The 21,258-nt window shown below is 43.7% G+C and overlaps 2 protein-coding genes across 2 annotated transcripts; one reads left to right on the forward strand and one right to left on the reverse strand.

Annotated features, from left to right (window-relative positions):
• Nucleotides 1-1,805: 1,805 nt before the first annotated feature.
• On the reverse strand, nucleotides 1,806-7,036 carry faf2 (Fas associated factor family member 2). The gene is made up of 11 exons (XM_080526726.1): nucleotides 6,958-7,036; nucleotides 6,156-6,224; nucleotides 5,905-6,039; nucleotides 5,544-5,620; nucleotides 5,292-5,430; nucleotides 4,763-4,848; nucleotides 4,544-4,635; nucleotides 4,135-4,312; nucleotides 3,731-3,902; nucleotides 3,321-3,464; nucleotides 1,806-3,166 (listed from the first exon to the last, which is right to left on the reverse strand). Exons 1-11 carry the CDS (start codon nucleotides 7,018-7,020, stop codon nucleotides 2,984-2,986), a joined length of 1,338 nt encoding a protein of 445 aa, XP_080382852.1. The 5' UTR covers nucleotides 7,021-7,036; the 3' UTR covers nucleotides 1,806-2,983.
• A 1,122-nt stretch (nucleotides 7,037-8,158) lies between these two features.
• LOC308153650 (eukaryotic translation initiation factor 4E-binding protein 3-like) lies at nucleotides 8,159-15,880 on the forward strand. Its single transcript, XM_080526843.1, has 3 exons — nucleotides 8,159-8,568; nucleotides 13,539-13,712; nucleotides 15,265-15,880. Exons 1-3 carry the CDS (start codon nucleotides 8,433-8,435, stop codon nucleotides 15,291-15,293), a joined length of 339 nt encoding a protein of 112 aa, XP_080382969.1. The 5' UTR covers nucleotides 8,159-8,432; the 3' UTR covers nucleotides 15,294-15,880.
• Nucleotides 15,881-21,258: the final 5,378 nt, after the last annotated feature.

Genomic DNA, 21,258 nt, shown 5'->3' on the forward strand with positions numbered 1-21,258 from the left:
CGTAGATGCCACTGATTGTTTACCAATGATTTTTGCTGTGGGATAGTGGTTTGTTTACTGTTCTTACTCCCCCTGGCCTCTAGGGGTCCTTGCCTGAACTCCAGACTACCCACCCGCCAACAGGCCCAGGGGCATGTGTTCTGTGTTAGGAAGATATTTTGCTTTGGTACTTGCACATTTACAGTTACCTCATTTTTGCCATGTTTGTATTTGGAAAAAAATAAAAAAGCTAATATATATATTATATATAGGAAAATGGTTCTTAATGCTATAATTTTTTCATTCCATTGGAATCATATTGTTTGTAGCATTTAACATATAACTAGGTATAGTGTATTATATATACAACTGTATACTGATTGAAATTTTTAAGATTTGTACTTTTTTTAATGAAAGTTGCTAGTTCTGCTTTACCGAGTAGTGCAATCATATTTTTTTTAATTGTTGTGGCTGATTTGAGAGGGTTGTTCACTAATAAATGTATGATGTATACCAATATTACAATTTCTTCTTTGCCAAGTTTCACTAGTCTTCCAGTCACATAAAGGTTTGATCCATGAGAACCAATTTACTATGACTATATGATGTCATCCTTATGAATAATTGCATAATTTCTGAACAGAAGGACATAATGTCAGAGAGGGACAGGCTCTTGGGGTCTGTAGTAAGAGAACACTTCCATGACCCAGCACCTCTGCAGTCATGACTCTTGCCTGAAAGTGCCTTTAGCCGAGGTAAACGCTAAGTGGAACACTTGGGACGACCCCCCTCTTTGAAGTTGAGAGGTCAAACAGTTAGGGTAAGGTTTAAGGTCAGGATTTGGGGTAGGGTTTTCCCAATGATCCCACTTAAGGCTCAAACACACCACAAGCGTTAACCTCAGCAGCGTGTGTGCGTTTCATTTTGGCGCCCATGTTAACGGGTTAGAGCAGCCATACAGCCCATGTTAACGGGTTAGAGCAGCCATACAGCCCATGTTAACGGGTTAGAGCAGCCATACAGCCCATGTTAACGGGTTAGAGCAGCCATACAGCCCATGTTAACGGGTTAGAGCAGCCATACAGCCCATGTTAACGGGTTAGAGCAGCCATACAGCTCATGTTAACGGGTTAGAGCAGCCATACAGCCCATGTTAACGGGTTAGAGCAGCCATACAGCTCATGTTAACGGGTTAGAGCAGCCACACAGCCCTTGTTAACGGGTTAGAGCAGCCATACAGCCCGCGTGAGGCGTGCATCTCAAGCGTAACTCAGGCTAGCCACAGACGACACACTTCCAGTATGGAAGTCGCATCAGTTCCTCCACATGCGCTGCTGAGGTTGAAGCTTGCGGTGTATTTTCAGCGTTAGCTCATCCACTGTCATATAATGCCAAAGGCGTTTCATCTGTCTTGACATCTTATAGTTGAGACCTGAAATTGTTTAGTTCAACAAGCGCAGAATGTTGAAGAGGATCAACCGGAGTTAAATGTTGCAGTTTTATCTTCAAGTGAGGATCAGCTACAGGCAGTGGTTTGGAAGGCCCATAGCTGATGGTTAGACGGGTGAGTCTGTGAAACACATGCTTAGATCCTCTCAAATGCAGTGTGGCCCACAAACCCACCACTGACTGAACCCAACCCTCATTAAGTCTCTCTAGTGAGATACATTTTAGAAAGATATTTACTTATAGGTTAGCATTCATTTAACTCTTCTATAATTTCTACCTACAAAATATATTGAAAAATCTAATTCACTTCAAGGTGAGTTTCAGTTGGGAGCTCAGACAGGTATATTATCAAAATTAAACCACCACAACATTTTTAAAATGTTTAATTTATAGTTGGAAAATTACATCTTTACATGACCAGCCCATTCAGATGTTAGACAGGCAAAATAGGCATCTATGAATAACCACAGGCACACTATGGGCAGACTTGTACTATACTATAGATAAAGCCACATGGAAAAGCTGTGGCCCTCTTTTTCAGTTTTTATTTTATTTTATTTTGTCTTTGTTATGAACTGCAGCCCACCTCTGACACCAACCCTCATTTGGTCGTTTCATGACAAGTACATCGGTCAACTTTGATTGCATTAAAAAAAGAAAACAAAAAAACAAAAGTAAGTATAGTGAATTTCAGGCTTGTTCTTAAATAGCTAACCTATGTACAGCGCGGTTCACATTGCACTCCTTTATAATAAAAAACAAAAAACAAAAAACAAAAAAACAGGGTTCCCACATTTCTCTATACAGCAAAGACTTGGCAGAAAAATTCAAGGTCGCCCTCAATCAAAGTGTAACAACTCTTACAACCATATTTGTCATAGGATATTGAACTGTCAATGAACTGAATGAACAATGAACAATGACAATGAACTGACAATGTCCCGGCAACCAAACAACAGTGCCCTTGCTACACGTATGAACTGTGGGAGAACTGTCTTACGGTAACGTCTGGTAGTCCAACTGGACATCTGAGTGGGTTTAGACCCAGGCTTTCTTTTGGGGGATAATCTGCATGAATCATAGCCGTTGTGTTAGTGAATAAATGTTCACTTGATAAAACATCACCATGTTATTTTTGAAACTGCATTTACATGTAATATCCTATGGCCAAATGTGTACAATATTTATCCAAAGATAAATCCAGCATTGAGAGCTACAGTGAGGGAATGGAATGAAAGCTGGCCTAGAAGTAAACAATCACCTGCAGGGAGAGGGACCCCAAATATGTCCTCAATTAATACAATGGTGAAATCAAGGACTTCCCCAAAAAAAAACTGTTAATTCTTTTTAAAATTCAAGGACTTTCCTGGCCCTTGGGAACCCTGTAAACATAAGCAGATCTGAACTGGAGGTGGGGTGGGGTGGGCTAGACTCTTCCAGGTTAGGCTTTTATCTCAGTGATCCCTTGTGCACAACGGCCAGTTTAAAAAAAAAAGGGGGGGGGGAGAAGAAAAATAGAGAAGACATTTCCACATAGAGGAGGTAATGCTAGGTGTCAATCTTCCGTGAGGTCTTGCACGAATAGGACCTCGGAGCGGCTGAGTCCCGCCTCTTTCAGTGTGGGGGGGTTGGGCTGCTCCTCGGTTGGAAGGCAGGGCAGCACCCGGCGGGGGAAGTTTGTAACTATCTGAAATTTCTCTGGGGATTCTTTCAACGAGAACAGGAAGTCATATATTACCTGGCGACAAGAAGAAGAAGAAAAACACAGAGATTAGAGTTTTTTGTTGTTGTTTTTTTAAAGTCAGTTTTACAACCCCACCTCCTATCTTCATGACACTGAAATTCCACTTCTTGTGGTTGAAGTGAGCTGCGTCACAGTTCTGTGCTCTCACCGTCAGAGACTGGCCGAACAGGAACCGCCTCTCGACTCGCGTGTCGTTGGGCAGTTTGAAAACTATCTTCACACTGTCTGGGTCGTCTACAGGGGGCTCCGGGGGGAGACATTCTGACTTCCGCTCCTTCTCCTCCTCCAGATTCTGAAAGCACACAATCAGTGATCGACAAAACAGAAAACAAACACAGAGAGAACACACTCAATACTCTTGAAGAGCTTCATATTTTCCCCCGTCTCCCTTACTACATAACCACTTCCACCTATCCAGCCATTTTCTTTGTAGATGGTCAAACAGGAACATGAACATAATATTGATTACAATGATTAGAATATAACCATAACAGAATATAGGGAATATAACGGTTTGAAGGACCTGCTAAGGAGAGTAGAAAGACTTTCAGTTCTCACCCTTCGTCTCCTCTCCTCAGCCAGCACGCCCTGCCTGACCTTCTCCTCCTCCTGCCTCTTCTGCTCCTGCTCCTCCTTCTTCTTGCGGTCCTTCTCTTGATCGGCGCGGAGGGAGGCCAGGTACGCCTCGTCCTGCTGCTGCCTCAGGACCTGTGTCTGGTTCCTCTCCTCCCTGGAACACGCGCACACGCACAAGCGCACACACACGCGCGCACACACACACACACACACACAGACACAGCTATAATACTGACCTAGTAAACAGGTTAAAGTAAATTAAAGTGCGATATTTTGAGTACAGACTAACTGGCGTTTTCTTTACTCAGACCAGTGCAGTTTTGCAGGTAGCACATATTCAATGAATCCATCCATCAATGATGTATTAGGTAAGGTGGGACCCTGACCGTTCCAGCCGCTCCGACATCAGATACGTCTGGTTGGCCTCCATGATGAAGGTGAGCTGGTTGATGAGGTCCTCAGGTTGGATGAGACCCTCCAGCCTCCCGACCACTGTCATCTTCCGGTCCTTCAGCATGATCATGGCCAGGAACGGGTAGGTGTTCTCCCGCAAAGCCTGGGAGACTGAAGCCACACCACACAACACACGATGCAGATCACAATACATACAGACGGTGGTAGAGACACGGTATCTGTCCCCCATAAACAATTAAGTCACTTGATACAGTGTGAAGACCGAGATCAAATGCAATCTGTTACATATCACGAGAATGTTGATAAGGGAACTGTGTATTCAACATTCTAAAGCCTTTTCTAGGAAAGGTGTTGGGCATGTGAGGGGTTAAACGTGACTACCTCTGTATCCCTCTGGCTTGCTGCTGGAGCATGCCCAGAAGAGCATTCTGGCGTTGAGGAAGGTGAGGACCTCTTCTGTACATAACGTGGTGCTGAATAGAGAACAAGGAAAATACAGAGAGAAAAGTTAATTTAACCCATGTTATAGTAAGAAGAATTTTGATTTGATTTGATTTAGTAAGAAGAATGACAGGACATGACACTGTTAAACAGACGTACCGGCAGAATTCATCAGTGTCCTGGTGGTCCTCCCCGTGAAGGTAAACTAACAAGTAGCGAAGTTCACGTTTGGCATCATTCAGTGCCTGGATGTCGCAGAGGAAACAAAAGCACAGCACTCAAGTCACCGCAGAAAGCTGCTTTCACATTACATGGTATTCACCACAAATCCCTTGGGGCACCATATTAACTTCAGGACGAAGATTTGAAAGGTTCTCCAAACACATTGACGGACTCTGCGATGATCACCGACCTGCCGATCGAAACAGGTTTGATAATTAATTGTGCCCAATGTGCATTTCATGCATGCCTGGACGTTCTACAGTGAGGTCGTTTCATGTGAAACCGTGCATCTCGTGAAAGTGAGAGGCCACCTGACCTTAAGAATAAAAAAAAGGCCTTGTAGTGTGTAGGCATCTTAACCCACCGATTTCACTTGCAACTAGCTGGCGATAACAAGCTCTGTTCCCTCAGTCGCTTGATAAAGGACAAGTTGAAGGGAACTTCCAATCAAACAGGGCTGACTCACCTGGCTATATGTTCCCTGGTAAAAGACTGGATGTGATCGACCGTACTTCTCATCAAAACTATGAATAAAGGAAACGACATCTCCGACGGGGTCTGTGACACGTCCACGAGGGTCTGGCCTGATGAACCTCAGTGCAAATCTGAAGGGAGAGAAGACTGAATGAATGACCCTCAGCGTCGGAGGAGAGCAGCCAGGGCCGTCTAAAGCATCCGGTAAGACACTGAACCTGAGACTGATTTGACGTTTTCATACCTGAATATGTCCAGAAGTGTGTAATACGTAAATCTGAAAGGGAGCATTATCAAGTAGTAGCTCCATCCTATCAATCCCTGAAAAAAAAAACAGAAGCAGTGGGTCAAACAAAACCAGGAAGTGTTATGTTGTGGCACGGGAATCATGGAAAACCTGGAGTAGAGCTGAGTTACATAAATGATTATGAGTATGATCAACACCTTTAACAACTATGTTTACAGTCCAAACTCTGATTCACACCATTTCCAGAAGATTAACAACCAACTAACCCAAGATGAAGTGTACATCGATATTTATAGCTGCAGTTTCAGTTACATACACAAGCAAATTGTGGCAATATGAATAAAGCTTGGGGACCTACCCTGGGTTGCGGCCTAGAGACGATATAGCTATACACTCTGTGGTCAGCTGTGTTGACCTGTAAGGGTCTGGAAGGCGGAGGGTTGAACACGCTGGGAACTCCTTCCTGCTCGTTGAGTCTGTCCTGTACCGCTGCCTGGAACAGAAAATAGACATAATCTAACTACTACAGAATGATGTCGAGTCACAATGAAGTGTGTTTCCCGTTATCAGTCAGGTCTGGGGGCGACCATGCTAGCCGTGCTTCCTTACCTCGATATTCCAATTGTGTTGTTCTAACGTGCGACGACATTGGTCCATAGACTCCAAGCCCGTCAAGTCCTGGAACAAAAAGATAATCAAACCAGACGTTCATGCATGTTTTGACACAATTAGTGGGGCTCAAACCATTATTTGTCTATGATGTCTGCGAGTGTGGCTGACGTTACCTATGACAGGCAATTTTTTCGGATGGGATAGGGGGTTCAACATTGCAAAATGCATCCTGACTTAGCATCACAGGCCATGTTCACATCTTCCAGGTAGTAGAGTGCGACGGGAAAAGCGTTAGTAGCAGTGGACCGGCCAGTCACTGCCCGCCATGTGTCACAAGAGTAACATCACAGTAACAGTGACCCATCTTCGGTTCAGGCTAACTTGGCCTGACGAAGCGAACTAGTGAGAACACTAGCGATGGAGCTACTTTGATGACAGCAAGCTAGCTTTGTTTCGCGAGTAAACGAAATGAAACCTGAATCAGCCCAACGTTAGCTAGCTACAATATTCACTGAATGTATTTGCCGACCCAACAGAGCGACCTTGCTACACAGAGAGGATATTGACAGGATTGGATGACTAGCCACTCAACATTGATTTCGCTTTGACACATTGTAATTGTAGCTAGCTAACTGACAGCGGTGGCGCTAACGTCGTTAGGGGGTATCGAAATGACCATTGCAAAATGACTTTAACATCCGCAACTTGGCTTGTAGAAGACATTTATGAATACTTAATGACACATTAACATTTATAGAAAGAGGGGGAAATGTCTTCAAGCTCAAAGGAGGCTGACTACCTGAAATTGAAGGAGTTTTTCAGTCTGCGCCTGGGATAATTCCTGCTCCTCTGGCGCCGCCATCTTACCTCGCCAATCCCCTACAAGACGTACTGACGTAAAGACGTAGTGACGTAGAGGTTCTTTAGCGAACGAGCAGTATCAACGGAAAACACTCTACTGCCTCCTACCATGCGGGAGCATTTATAACAAGTCATTTTCTTCTAAACTATGAAAAAGTATAATATAATGTTTTTTTTTCTTCTTGTGCTGTTACAGTACAGATATCTTTGAGAGCAAGATGGTCCTCAGTGAGGGTAATACCATACCACTAGTGCTGCTGCTAAATCATGCTGTCGTACTAGGACTTCCAATAATAACCTGTCTGTCTCTTGGGGAACACAGCATTTTTATTATGGGAACTGTATGGGCAAAGACAGTCCTATAAAAATGCAATATGATAACTTATATTTCATATAAAATTCAAAGAACATCTTGCAGAGATAAGATTTATTTTCTTTCTTAGAAAGATTGTATTTTTCACGTTTTTATCTCTGTGGTTGTACTCTTTTCGGCTGTACTGTCAGTAGTCTTGCCAGTAGGGGGTAGTACAACTGAACAACTGTTCGTTAACCAAGGAGGAAGCGCAGGCACAGGGAGCATGGCCTTGATTCACGGCCACAACACGACATTTCTAACGACTTTTCCTAACCTCAAACTTCACCATAATATAATATAACTATTTCCTAACTTTAACTGTAATTTCATATTGTTAGCGTTAGCAACTTTCGGGTAGCGAAGATGACCGACCGCACGAATAGCCAATGAAATCGCAGCAAGGCGGGACAAAGAGGCTTTTAGCCAATCAGAGTCCAGAACTTTTACGGGTTTTGCCTTAATTGTTGGCGTGTCTTACCTTCTGGCCCCGTTCAGACACACACAACCCGTAGCTCCCTAACCCCTTCTTCTCAGAAACGTGTGATGATTATAAAGGACTTGATGGGTATTAACAAGATGGTTGTAGTATCACCTTATCCTCTAATGAAAAAATTTCTTCTTCAGTCCCTGTCCTTCCAGGGCTTTCTTCTACACTACACACGTGTTTCACAAGTGAGTAGGACCTAGGACCTAGGACCGGGAGTCATCTGGGCCCACGTGGCTGGCTGTTGCAATCATCACATTACCGAGATACGTAGGGCCAGTGCTGTTATGAAATGCACGGACGCGCTTGTACACACTACACTTCCACAGTTGCTGATCAGACAGAAACAAAGACTTGTCGCTAAACCGTCCACAGTTTTATCTGCTTTTGACTTTGGCTGATGTTCGACTAGTTTTTGTTTGGTATTTCCAGGACAACTTGCTGGCATATTATTTGTTTGATATTTTGTACTACGCTACCAAAATTGTGCAAATTCGGCAAGGCTCTCGTCAAACTGCTTCCTGCAGTAAATCAGCTTTGAATAATAAGCTAGGTAACCAAAATTAACTCCACGATGTCAACAAGCACCAACAACCAGGCGAAGAGCTGCCCCATCCCCACCCGTGTTGTCAACCTGAAGGACTGGTCTCAGCTGCCCGACTGCTACAGCCAGACTCCCGGGGGGACTCTCTTCTCCACCACGCCCGGAGGTAAGGGTCTTTTATATTATAGTAGTAGGTGTTATAGTAGCTATATACGCCAAAGCTGTGCTACAGTGCGAAAACGTTTGTTGGCGTCTAATAATAATAATAATAATATTATATATTTATTATATATGTATTTGTATAGGTTGTAACGTTGCAGCTCAAAGTGCTTTAACATATCCACAGCATAAAAATAATAATAGAACAATAGAAATCAATAAAACACACAATAGCATTAACTACATAATAAAACAAGAACACACCTTACACAATCCAAGGGGCATAGAACAAAGATAAACAACATAACAAAGTAATATAATCATTACTGTAAGTCAAGATTTAAACAAGTAAATACAACTGTTTGGGAAATTTAAGACAGTGTGCAAGTAAATCTTGGGAAATGAGTAGATCTGTGCAGTCGTTCATGCACGTATGCTGAAAGAATATCCTGCTGTTGTTTTCGCATTCTTTGACACTAACTCGGCAATTCTTAGCCAAATGTACACAACATTTTGCCTACTATCAATTTAATTCAGAACCCTAGTAGTACCAGCGTCGGATAGACGTATGGACAAGTGAACTAGCTGCCATGTCAATGTTTTTCGTTTTATATTAATCAACTGAAATGTTCTCAACTCCAGAAACACCAAAGGCGAGCTTGTTTACGTGCTCAGCCACATGGCGAGAGCCTTATTATTCTAGTGTTTTGCGGCTGGTGCGTTTTGAGTTGCACCTCATTAAAAAGTGGTTGCAGACTTCTCAGACGTTCCATTCGTATGCTTGGTATGAACTTTGACTGGGCGAAATGTAAACTCGTGATATTAATTAATGATGTGTGGGGGGGACATATGTTAATATAAGCTCCGGCCTTGTTTGTCAACTTTGGCACAACAACAATAGTGTTGGAAAAACATTGTGTCAAATCCTGTTGGCAGACAAGCTTCTCTTAACCTATGACTGGCGTGGGAGGGGCCAAACGGACCCGTCAGTCAGAAGGACTGCGAGGTGATTGGCATGGGCCGAGGGGAGGAAAGGGGAGACACTCCCTCCCTCAACCAACCCCCAGTGCATTTCAGGAATACTGAGAACATTCTGTCCCAGCCAAGAGAGGGGGAGGAAGGTGCAGAGTGAGAAAGTGAGAGAGGCAGATCAGTGAAGAGGGCATCAAGGCCTCCCTTTCTAAGAATTATTTAAGTGAGGACATATGTGAGGGCAGGGGGAGAGGGGAGTGAATGCCTGGTTTGAATGAAAAAGCAGGAAAAGCAGCATGTGTTGTGTGGGAAGCAGCTAACAGCTTGGTGATGGGTGTAGTGTTAACACAGCCATGCTGGCTCAGTCCCACTAAGAGCATCATTCTGTTATGTCCTAGAACACAAGAACGACAGGTTTCCATTTCTAAAGTCATTTTAGGGCCCTCTATGAATATGTTAAGTGCATTCTCCACTTATTATTTTTGACTTAATTGCAATGTAGCGCTTTTAACAACGCTTGTTTATAAACAATCATGCTCAACCAGGGATGATTTAAAAAAATATATATTGCAAGAGTGCTTTTTATAGGATGTTTATCCACTGCTTGAGTTTGTGCATTCCCTGTTAAATACACACACAAATGCACACACAAACATGCTGCTACCTATTGTAGTATCAGCTGAGGCAGGATTATGTTCCTTAGCTACATATGTACATGTATATATGTACAGTTACATGAGGGTAGGTTTCCACTGGACAAAGAGATTGGTTACTCTTCAAGACTGAGCCCCTTTTGCATAACTGGCCAGTATGGTTAAGCTGGTGAGCATTGCAAAGCTTTAGCTTGCATTCCTGCTCTTCTCTGTCTCTCTCTCTCTCTTGCTATGACACACTCCGCTCCACTCCCCTTTTGTCCCGGATTGGCTGCGCAACAGGCAGTTGTTACATAACATGTTTTTTTGCCTTGTGTGGAGAGAGGGAATTGATACTGTTCCATAACAGTTCAAAATCCAGTGTGGAGTAAAAACACTCTGAACCTCTCCCTGTCCCCATCTGGACACAGCAGCAGCTAGATCACTATCAGATAGGACTCGGAACATTGTAAATATTGTTCATTCTTTCTGCATTATGTGATTCAGAGCAAACGTCAGTCGATCACAGACAGTAACACAAACTTAGCCTTAGCCTTAACTTAGCCGTGGACCACATAATGACCCTGGCCTAGCCCTGACACAATGGCCGCGTTCGTAAATTAGCTCTGAGAGCGCCGGAGCGTCCGAGTGACTGCCTCGTGTCCCATCAAAGGACTTGGTCCCTTTATGACGTCGAACCCAGTGTGCGCTCCGGCGCTCTCAGAGCGAATTTACGAACGCAGCAAATGTGTTTATGTGCTGCCCCTGCCACTGTTCACTTTCCTAGAACTGTCTCAGCCTGGCCAACCTCTATCCCACCCCCCATCCCACCCCTCCTCTATCCCACCCCCTCCCCTCCTCTCAGCCCTGCGATGAGAACAGGGTGTGTTTGGTATGCGTCCAGTAACCCTGACCATGAGGCTGAGAGTGGACGCGCACACACACACACACACACACACACACACACACACACAAAGACAGACAGAGAGCTCTCTACTATAAGCCCCCTGTTCCTCTCCTAGTGGAGAAGTAAACACTACACCCCAGTCTCCTGACTTCCACCCCAGGGCTGCAGGCTCTTTCACAGATCTACTGCTCTCCTATATGTGAGGTGTACACTGGTGACCCAGTTGTCTGGCCAGAACTATTTGGCACTTGTCGCTCAGGTCTTTACTCCTGCCCATTTCTCCTGCATCCAACACATCAGCTTCAACAACCTACTGTTCACTTACTGTCTAATACAGTACAGTATATCCCACCCCCTTGACAGGTGCCATGGTAACAAGATAATCAATGTTCTTCACGTCACCTGTCAGTGGTCATAATGTTCTGGCTCATCGGTGTATTGGAGCAGAGGCACTGAGAGAGAAACTGACCTCTAAATTGAAGTCACTGGCACTCTTAAGCATCAGGCCAAAAGCCTCGGGTCATAATTGATTACAATTTAACTTTCGATGCCCACATCAGGAACGTAACCAACTCTGTGTTCTACCACTTAAAAGATATTGTCAGAGTGCGTCCGTTTCTCTCCCAGGCCAATACTGAGATACTAGTGCAGCTTTTATCACTAGCAGGCTGGACTATTGTAATGCTCTCCTCTGTGGTCGACCTAAAAAAGCCATAGATCAACTCTTGTACAAAATTCAGCTGCAGGTGTTTTAACCATGACCAGAAGGAGAGCACACATTACACCTGTTTTAAAATTGCTGCACTGGCTACCCCGTTCTGCTGTTGCAGAATTTATTTTAGGATTATTTTATTGGTCGACAAGGCCACACTACATTAGGGGTGTAACGGATCACGGATAATCCGTGATCCGTTCGGATCGCCCTCCACGGTTCGGAACGCATGTGTACCGCGGATCAATAGCAAATTCGTTTTTTTATTATTATTTTTTTTCCGTTTTTTTTTTTTTTCTTTCCTAACACCAGGAACAACATTCATTCACTCATCTCTGTCCCACTTATATCACGTCATATCACCCGCTAAGCAGCCTGGGTGATTGTGTAAACACACAAAAAAAGTACTCTGTTACGTACTCACTCCACGTGAAGCTGGGAATCCACAGCAACAAGTATCATGGCGAGTGCTAGCAACGTTGGCGAACTGGAAAGGCCTCCCTCGTCATTGAAATCACATGTATGGGAGCACTTTGGCTTCCCTGTTACTTATAATAATGATGGAAGGAGGGAGGTCGATAAGAAAGTTACGGTGTGTACCCTCACGTTGCCATGATGGCAAGACGCTACCTGGCTGTGCTGGCTACTTCAGTTCCTAGCGAGAGGGTGTTCTCCACAGCAGGAGACATAGTGACTGCAAATAGGTCTGCCCTCTCCCCAGACAATGTGGACATCCTCATATTTTTGAAAATGAATATGAAGTTATAAGCTTGAGGCTGCTTTGCTTTATTTACTTTTTTTTCTTACCATGTTTAAAGGATTTCACTTTATTATTTAGGTAAAGTTAGGTTTCACTTGGCAACCAGATTGCAGCAGTGATGTTATATATATATATGTTGTTATATATATATGTTGTTATATATATATGTGATATATATATCAGTTTTGACATCTTGAATGTTGTTTTTACAGAATTCAAGGAAAATGTTGTTTTTATAAATAAAAAAAATTGTTTTGTGTTGATCCGAAAAATGATCCGATCCGTGACTCAAAATCCGTGACACGATCCGATCCGTGAGTTAGGTGATCCGTTACACCCCTACACTACATGGTCTTGCTCCCAACTACATGTCTGACATGGTCTTAGAATAGCCACCCAGTAGGTCCCTCAGGTCCTCTGGTACTGGTCACTAGATCCCTCAGGTCCTCTGGTACTGGTCATAGATCCCTCAGGTCCTCTGGTACTGGTCACTAGATCCCTCGGGTCCTCTGGTACTGGTCTCTAGATCCCTGAGGTCCTCTGGTACGGGTCACTAGGTCCCTCAGGTCCTCTGGTACTGGTCTCTCGATTGTTCCAGGGGACCGGTCTAAGACCCATGGCGAGGCCGCCTTTAGCCACTATGGCCATAGACTTTGGAACGGCTTGCCAGAGGACTTAAGGGTGGCAGAGAGTGTGGATATTTTTTGAAAGAAAGCTTAAAACACACCTTTTTGGCCTGGCTTTTATCTAGTGTTCATCTCAACTTGCACTTTTACTCCTATTTCTTATCTCCTATTTCTCGATTTTATTCCTGGTTTTATTGTGTTGTATTTATTTGATCTATTTCTTATCTCCTACGTCTTGTTTTATTGTGTTGTATTGTATTTACTATTGTTTTTATGTTCAGCACATGGAGTTGCATTGAATGCATGACTTGTATGTATAAAGTATAAATAAAGTTTGATTGATTGACACATCTCTTCGTCTCACACAGGAACACGCATCATCTACGACAGGAAGTTCCTGTTGGACTGTCGGAACTCTCCCATCGCCCGCACTCCTCCCTGCCTCCCTCAGATCCCTGGGGTGACAGTGCCAGCCCTGCACCCCCTGGGGAAACTACAGGAGCTGAAAGAGGAGCTGGAGGAAGAGGAGAAAGAACTGGCAGGTAAGGAGACACACAGGCACACAGACACTTACATAAGCACGCACCCTCAAGGGGTTCAAAAAACAGCTGAAGGGGATGGTACATGACAGCTAAACACAAGAGAGAAGGATGCAGCTAGTGTACTACCTGTACCTGTTAGAGCTAGGCTGCCTCTACTCAGCTTTACCCAGGTAAAGATTTCTTACCTGCCTTTATGACAATGCTATTACTGATTCACTCATCCACATATGTTTTTATTTTTTTTATTATGTGTACATTTGACATGTAGTCTTCATGAAGAGGAATGAAATCTGGGGTAACTTCCTTAGGCGTTGTTAATCCTTTATTTATACAGGCACATTGTACACTGTCCTCCTTTCTGAGTAGTGTTGGTGTGAATGAACAGCGTGACTAGTGCTAGTAATGGTCTTGCATAGACAGACGTCTTCATTGTGTCACAGTGTCAACATCTACCGTATCTGGTTTTGGCAGAGGCCGTGCCAGTGTCATTGGCACCTGGCCTTACTGAGGAGATGGTACAAGTAGGCTGGACGCCGGTCTGACAGGATCACCTGACGTCATTCTAGCCTAAACTTAAGCAGCCTAGACTTTAGCACCTTAACTCAACTAGGTCACGGCAGCCCCTTAACACCTGCAGATTGTTAAGAGTGAGGAGTTACTCAACCCTGTGGTGCTCACTGGACTCACTGGGTATCAGTAGATATCTCTCTGTTTGTATTTCAGAATATCTGCTACTTGGCTGTAGATATGTCTGTTTTTATGGGGTGGTTATCTGTGTTGTTGGGGGCCAAGGGAGGGTTACTGCACGTACACGTGAGGTTTGTTTTGGAGGCAGAGGACCTTGTATGTATCTGACAGTGGTAGTTGGTGTCATTAAATATCAGTTAACGGTTGCCTAGATAAAAAGGAGGCTGTTGTTTTTGCTGCAGTAGAGGGAGTGGTCACAGTGTGGCCTGTGGTTTGGCATGCACAGCTATTGGTCACGGGACAGGAGGGAACGGCTGTTGTTGTCATGCTCTCTCGGTCTGTCTCTCTCTCTCTCCCTCTCTCTCTCTCTCCCTCTCTTTGTCTGTCTGTCTCTCTCTCTCTCTCTCTCTCTCTCTCTGTCTTTTAACACTAAAGATTATGAGGATTAGAGATTACTCTCTTTTCTCCACTCCAACACTGTCTGGGTGGGTAGAATATATATATGGGTTAAGTGTGTCAGGGTTAGGGTCCTGTGTGTGCTTGCTCTAGTTCGTTTTTTTCCGGTGGGGGTTTCTGTCTGCACTTGTCTAATACATAATAAACAATGCATTGATAGGGTATACACCCTCCCCCGTTGTTTTGGTTGTGGTAGAACATTGTGCACTGAGACAAGATGCTTATTTATCACTCCAGTTAAATAAGTATAATCGTGTGAGTTTGCTTTCACTGGGGGTGCTCCATTGAGGGTACATATACAATTACAAGTAACAGCTGGTAATTAATGCCTGTGTTTTCTCCCCCCCCCAACTCTCTTCTTCTGCTATTTCTCTTCCTCTATCTCTCTCTCTCTCTCTTTCTGCCACAGATGACAGCCAGTTTGAGATGGACATGTGAACTTCAGTTTTGCCTCCTGTGGAGAGAATTGTCATCTGTTCTGACGCCGCTGATGTCTTAACGGCCAAGCACGCGTTGTTTATTATTCATCTTTTTCAACTTCCTTTTTTAAAAAAATATGTTTTTTGAGGAACTGAAAAGAAAAGAAAACTGCAGGGTGTTGTTGGCCCCTGAAATAATAAAAGGAAAAAAAAACAGTGTATTTTGAAGCAATGAACGCTGTTTAAACGAGGAATGGTTGCAGACTCTTGTGTGAGCTGCAACAGTGAAGAAGAGATCAGTGTGTGTTTTTTTGTAAATAAGACTATGGTACTTACTTTTTTTTTTTTTTTTTAAAGATGAGCAATGAGAAAATGTCATGAAACTTGTAAAGCAGGATGGGTGGGTTGGCCAAGCTGTGGGCCGTATTTTTGCATTGTTTTTGTTTTTTTAACACAATTATCCTCTATTTTGGAGGGGTTGGTTGGTAGGCCTATGGGAGGGTCTGACCCTGAGTTTAGGGGTCAACGGATGACTGGAATAGCTCCACCATGTGTGTGGAAGAAGAAATGAAACGTGTAAAAAGTTCAAATAAAAAAAAAAATCTTATAAAACACTAACTTGAGTTAAGTTATTGCTTTTTCATCGCTTGCTTCAGTGGTTTCTGTTGTGTCTGTAGCTAGCCGCTGTCCTCTGTCCTGTAGCACCAGGCTAGCTAGCTATAATCAGCTGCGTGACCTTGTCAAGTTATGACCCAGATAAATGTACAGACATGAGTCACTCCCATAATACACACAGCTTCTGCATTGCTCTTATCTTATCAGGAATACCATAACATTGACATGCTAATCAAGTTCAAGCTTAAAGCACGTGGTGGTGTGATGTTCCCTCAGCCCCATCCTCCTCTGAGTTGCTAGGGGGGGGGGAGACTTGATCAACGGGTAGAGGGGGAGGTAGGCTAACTGAGGGACAGGGATCATCAACAAGTACAGCCAAAGTATGTTTTCTGGTAATATGCACAGAATGCTGCGCATGCACACACGTGATCTGAGAGATCTTTTTGTTCTCCAACTGTGGCCATTTGAGATTTAGTTGAATGATGTTGTGATGCAATGCACACACACTATGAAACAGTAAACATGGGATACTCTATACAATATTCAATAAACTTGTTTTTAGAATGCAGACCATCTGTATACAACTCCTATACCATAGCAACTAGAAGTTAGGCATGTGACCTTGAAAACCCTGAAGTTCCTCTGGAAGAGCTTACTGGACACACATATACACACACACGCATTACCGTTTCTTGAAAAGACCACACAGTACATACAGGGCTATACAATAAATAAAATGCATGGATCTAACAATAATTAACGCACATGTGAATCACGACACACACTGTATGTTACACTGTACATGCATACAGACACACAGTGTGTGTTAACTACATGCATACAGACACACTGTATGTTACACTCTGTACATGCATACAGACACACGGTGTGTGTTAACTCTGTACATGCATACAGACACACACTGTATGTTACACTTTGTACATGCATACAGACACGCACTGTATGTTACACTCTGTACATGCATACAGACACACACTGTGTGTTACACTTTGTACATGCATACAGACACACACTGTGTGTTACACTTTGTACATGCATACAGACACACACTGTATGTTACACTTTGTACATGCATACAGACACACACTGTGTGTTAACTCTGTACATGCATACAGACACACTATGTGTGTTAACTCTGTACATGCATACAGACACACACTGTGTGTGTTAACTCTGTACATGCATACAGACACACGCTGTGTGTTAACTCTGTACATGCAGACAGTGAGGTATGGTAGGGACGAGGACAAGGACACCTCGTGATTTTTAATGAAAAAAATTGCTTTTCCACAGATTGAATTAACTGGGATTACAAGAGGCCCCAGTCAGCTGATGTTACAGTGCTGTCACACACACACATGCGCACACACACACACCTACAGGGAAACTGAACCCACGACCACAGCGTAAATGTATCGGTGACATTTAGTGTAGTGCACACACACACACACACACACACACACAAATGCACACATATACAGGGGAAACTGAACTTACACCCCAGAGTCAATTTATCATCTACATTAACTGTATACTATTTATTTAACACATAAACAGTGGAAACACCACCCACAGAGTCAATGTATTTGTGACATGTACTGTGTACACACACACACACACACACACACACACACACACACACACACACCTACACACTCATACTCTATACAGCTCACAGAAATACAGTTGTCCATTCTCTTTTATTCACACTTCTACACTACAGATAAGGACATCTTCACCAGAGGGGCTGGTCTGCCAACCCAAACAGTCAGAGCTGGAATAAACCACAGGCCCTATGACGTGCCTCTTTTTGTTCGATCAGTTTGAAAGTTGTGAACATTTTGGACTCCAAATATTGTAAATAAATGCATATTTGGGATGAAAACGTCCTCATTGAACCTTAGTGAACCTGCACTATTGACCTTTTCCATACACAAAATATGCACCCTACCCTCCTCCAGTTCCCTGTGTGTGTGGGGGGGGGGGGAGGGGGGGTCTGACTAGTGTCTATTTCTGTGCACCCATCCTCCTGATGTTGATGGCACAGGCTGGGGATGAATTGCCGTGGAGATGGAGTAAACACCCACTGAAGCAACAAGCATGTTTGGTCACATCCATCATGAGGGGGAGAGGAGAGGGGGGACAGCCCCCAGTAAGCTGGGCTGGGCCATGCCACGCATATACACATGCACACGCACACGCACAAATATCCGAAATGTCATCAACTCCCTCTCTGTCTCTCTCTCAGCCACTATCTGTGTGTTATCTGTTCCATATTTGTTTCATCCTGTATGTAAGTTGCTCTTGTCTATAACTGTTCCCTGTTAACACTACCCTCCCCCACACAATGGTCCCAGACAGCCCCCTTCACACCTCTCTCCATCCAGGAGAGGGACGTCAACAAACAGAAAAAAAGACCGGAACCCCCGCAAAGCAGCTGGACGTTGAAGCGCTGTACATATCAGCTGTCTCTACACAGATATATTCAACACCTCACTGGCTGAATGCAAGCTACCTGCCTGCTTCAAAACATCCACAATCATCCCTGTTCCCCCCCAAAAACGAGGATCACAGGCCTAAAAGACTACAGACCAGTCGCCCTGACCTCATGAAGACCTTTGAGCGCCTCATGCTGACCTACCATCTGCCATCGTTGACTCCCTCCTCGACCCACCGCACTTTGCCTACAGAGCCAACCGGTCCGTAGACGCTACAGTCAACACGGTGCACCTCTAGCCACCCTTCTGTCAAACATCCTGGAGTTCGCGGATGACACAACCGTCATCGGATTCATCTCCGACGGGGACGAGTCTGCCTACAGAAGGGAAGTCGACCGCCTGGCAGTGGGGGACTTCTATGAACCCCATAACCCCTATTCTGTTACCACTTGTGTGGACCTGAGTGGATTCAATAAGTGTTTGCAATACGGGGATAATTCTGCATAGCCTATGAAAAGGCAAGGCACAGCTATTACCATATTTCTCATAATTCTAATCTACATGACATTGCCTAGAGAGGTAGTCAGTTTGGAATTTAGAGAGCTATACACACTATACATCATGTGTCCCTGATAGGTGTAAACATACCCTTACCTCCAAGGGCGAGTTGGTTGGTTGGTTGGGTGGGGGGGGGGGGATGTCTCTTAAAAACAAGCAATTTCACATGGAAAACAATTCTAATAGTACCGGTACTCCAATAGTAGGGACAGAGGGTGTGTTGGGGACTCAGCAGAAGCCACTTCTTATGGTGCCTATTTCAACTGCCTCTCAGCTGCTGTACCCCATATCGCTGTCTGTTGCCACATGTCTTAAGCTACAATTTATGGACTGAGACTGTGTTTCATATCCAATCTCTCACCCATGTGTGTGTGTGTGTGTCTGTGTGTGTGTGCAAGTGCGTGCATGTGGTGTGTGTATGACTCTCTCTCTCTATATGCTGTATGTATGTGTGTGCATGTGTGTGTGTGTGTATAAGTATCTCTCTCTCTCTCCCTCTTCTCTCCCTCTATCTCTCTCCCTCTCTCTGTATGCGTGTGTGTCTGTGTGCAGTGTGAGCCGGGGACACTGGAGATGGAAAGCAGCTGTTAGGCCAAGTCTCTACATGTTACGCTTCATGTATTGACACTCATGTCATGTCGGAGCGTACTAATGTCTTATTCACACATAATGTACTATAATAATGTCATACTCACACATAATGTACTATAATAATGTCATACTCACACATAATGTACTATAATAATGTCATACTCACACATAATGTACTATAATAATGTCATACTCACACATAATGTACTATAATAATGTCATACTCACACATAATGTACTATAATAATGTCATACTCACACATAATGTACTATAATAATGTCATACTCACACATAATGTATAATCAACTTGAACTGCCTCTCGTTGACTCTGACACCCCCCCCACCCCACACACACAGACACACACACACACACACACACACACACACACACAAACACACACATAGTAGTAGTAGTAGTAGTAGTAGTAGTAGTAGTAGTAGTAGTAGTAGTAGTAGTAGTAGTAGTAGTAGTAGTGGTAGTAGTAGTAGTAGTAGTAGTAGTAGTAGTAGTAGTAGTAGTAGTAGTAGTAGTGGTAGTGGTAGTGGTAGTGGTAGTGGTAGTGGTAGTGGTGGTAGTGGTAGTGGTAGTAGTAGTAGTAGTAGTAGTAGTAGTAGTAGTAGTAGTAGTAGTAGTAGTGGTAGTGGTAGTGGTAGTGGTGGTGGTGGTGGTGGTGGTGGTAGTGGTAGTAGTAGTAGTAGTAGTAGTAGTAGTAGTGGTAGTAGTAGTATGATAATCTGTTATCCATTGGTCCATCCTACTATATCTCGTTTGATTTGATCTAGATAATCGATCTATTTTTCTTCCAAAGTTACCATCTTAAAACTTTTTCCACTACCAACAAGACTGCAAGCCCACAAAGTTTCATCTTCAATTGCTTTTTCTAGTTTTGTATAAAGCTTGAGCATGTTGCACTGCCGCCCTCTAGTGGGCAAATGGGTCACAGGCTAATAATAATAATAATTCATTAAATGTATATAGCGCTTTTCCGAGGCTCAAAGACGCTGACAATATAGGAGATACGGAATAAAAACATATTTTAGTTGAAATTGGGTGATATTCTGGGCTAGATACTAACTAGTTGTGATATTACGTGGTCTGGCCGTTATCGGGCTGGTCCGACTTCGTCCAGGTCCGTCGGTGCTTGCTGGGTTCACATCCTTCATTAAAGAGGTCCTCGACATTTTAAACATTGCATTCAACATTTTATTGAATAGCCTAACACATGTGATGAACGGTACAGACTTAACTTACCTATGTTGCTCTATTAAGTCGTTTAGTTATGATTTCTATGGCGCAATAAATTAGCTCTCCCTTGACCCGTAATTCGCTCAACCTTCAAACCTAAACGTATAAGGGAAAACCCGCAAAGCTGACGTGAACTTTAAGATCAGCATCTATGCTGTTCATTAGAAGCCGGCTCTAATATGACCATGCAATATAAGGCCCTAAATAAATCAATAACCCTAGGGCTATCTTCACGGGTTTGACTGACCTAGGCTATTAGGCGATGTAACTGATGTGATTGTCCGCAACAAACCGGCCGTTCAGTGGGAGAAGCCCTGTGCGTCCTTTGGCGTCCTCTCCCCAGTTAAATTTCAATGAGATTGTGTCCTTCCAGTGGTTATTTCAACCACGGATGGCATTGAATACATTATGAATAAAGACATTAAAGAGGATACAATTAGCAAGTTACACGTTAGGCTGTAGAGTGAATCAGCAATCGCACTGATGCTCCACTCGATCATGCACTTGAGTAAAA

The sequence above is a fragment of the Nansenia antarctica genome (genome assembly GCF_963989245.1).
Source record: "Nansenia antarctica genome assembly, chromosome: 3".
Taxonomy (NCBI): domain Eukaryota; kingdom Metazoa; phylum Chordata; class Actinopteri; order Argentiniformes; family Microstomatidae; genus Nansenia; species Nansenia antarctica.

Coding starts and splice junctions, on each gene's coding strand:
- faf2 (XM_080526726.1), bottom strand. CDS start 7,020: ATGGCGGCGCCAGAGGAGCAGGAATTATCCCAGGCGCAGACTGAAAAA. Junction 4,313..4,543: donor CAAGCCAGAGGGATACAGAG/GTAGTCACGTTT, acceptor GTGTGGCTTCAG/TCTCCCAGGCTTTGCGGGAG. Junction 3,465..3,730: donor CTGAGGAGAGGAGACGAAGG/GTGAGAACTGAA, acceptor GTGTGCTTTCAG/AATCTGGAGGAGGAGAAGGA.
- LOC308153650 (XM_080526843.1), top strand. CDS start 8,433: ATGTCAACAAGCACCAACAACCAGGCGAAGAGCTGCCCCATCCCCACC. Junction 8,569..13,538: donor CTTCTCCACCACGCCCGGAG/GTAAGGGTCTTT, acceptor CGTCTCACACAG/GAACACGCATCATCTACGAC. Junction 13,713..15,264: donor AGAGGAGAAAGAACTGGCAG/GTAAGGAGACAC, acceptor TTTCTGCCACAG/ATGACAGCCAGTTTGAGATG.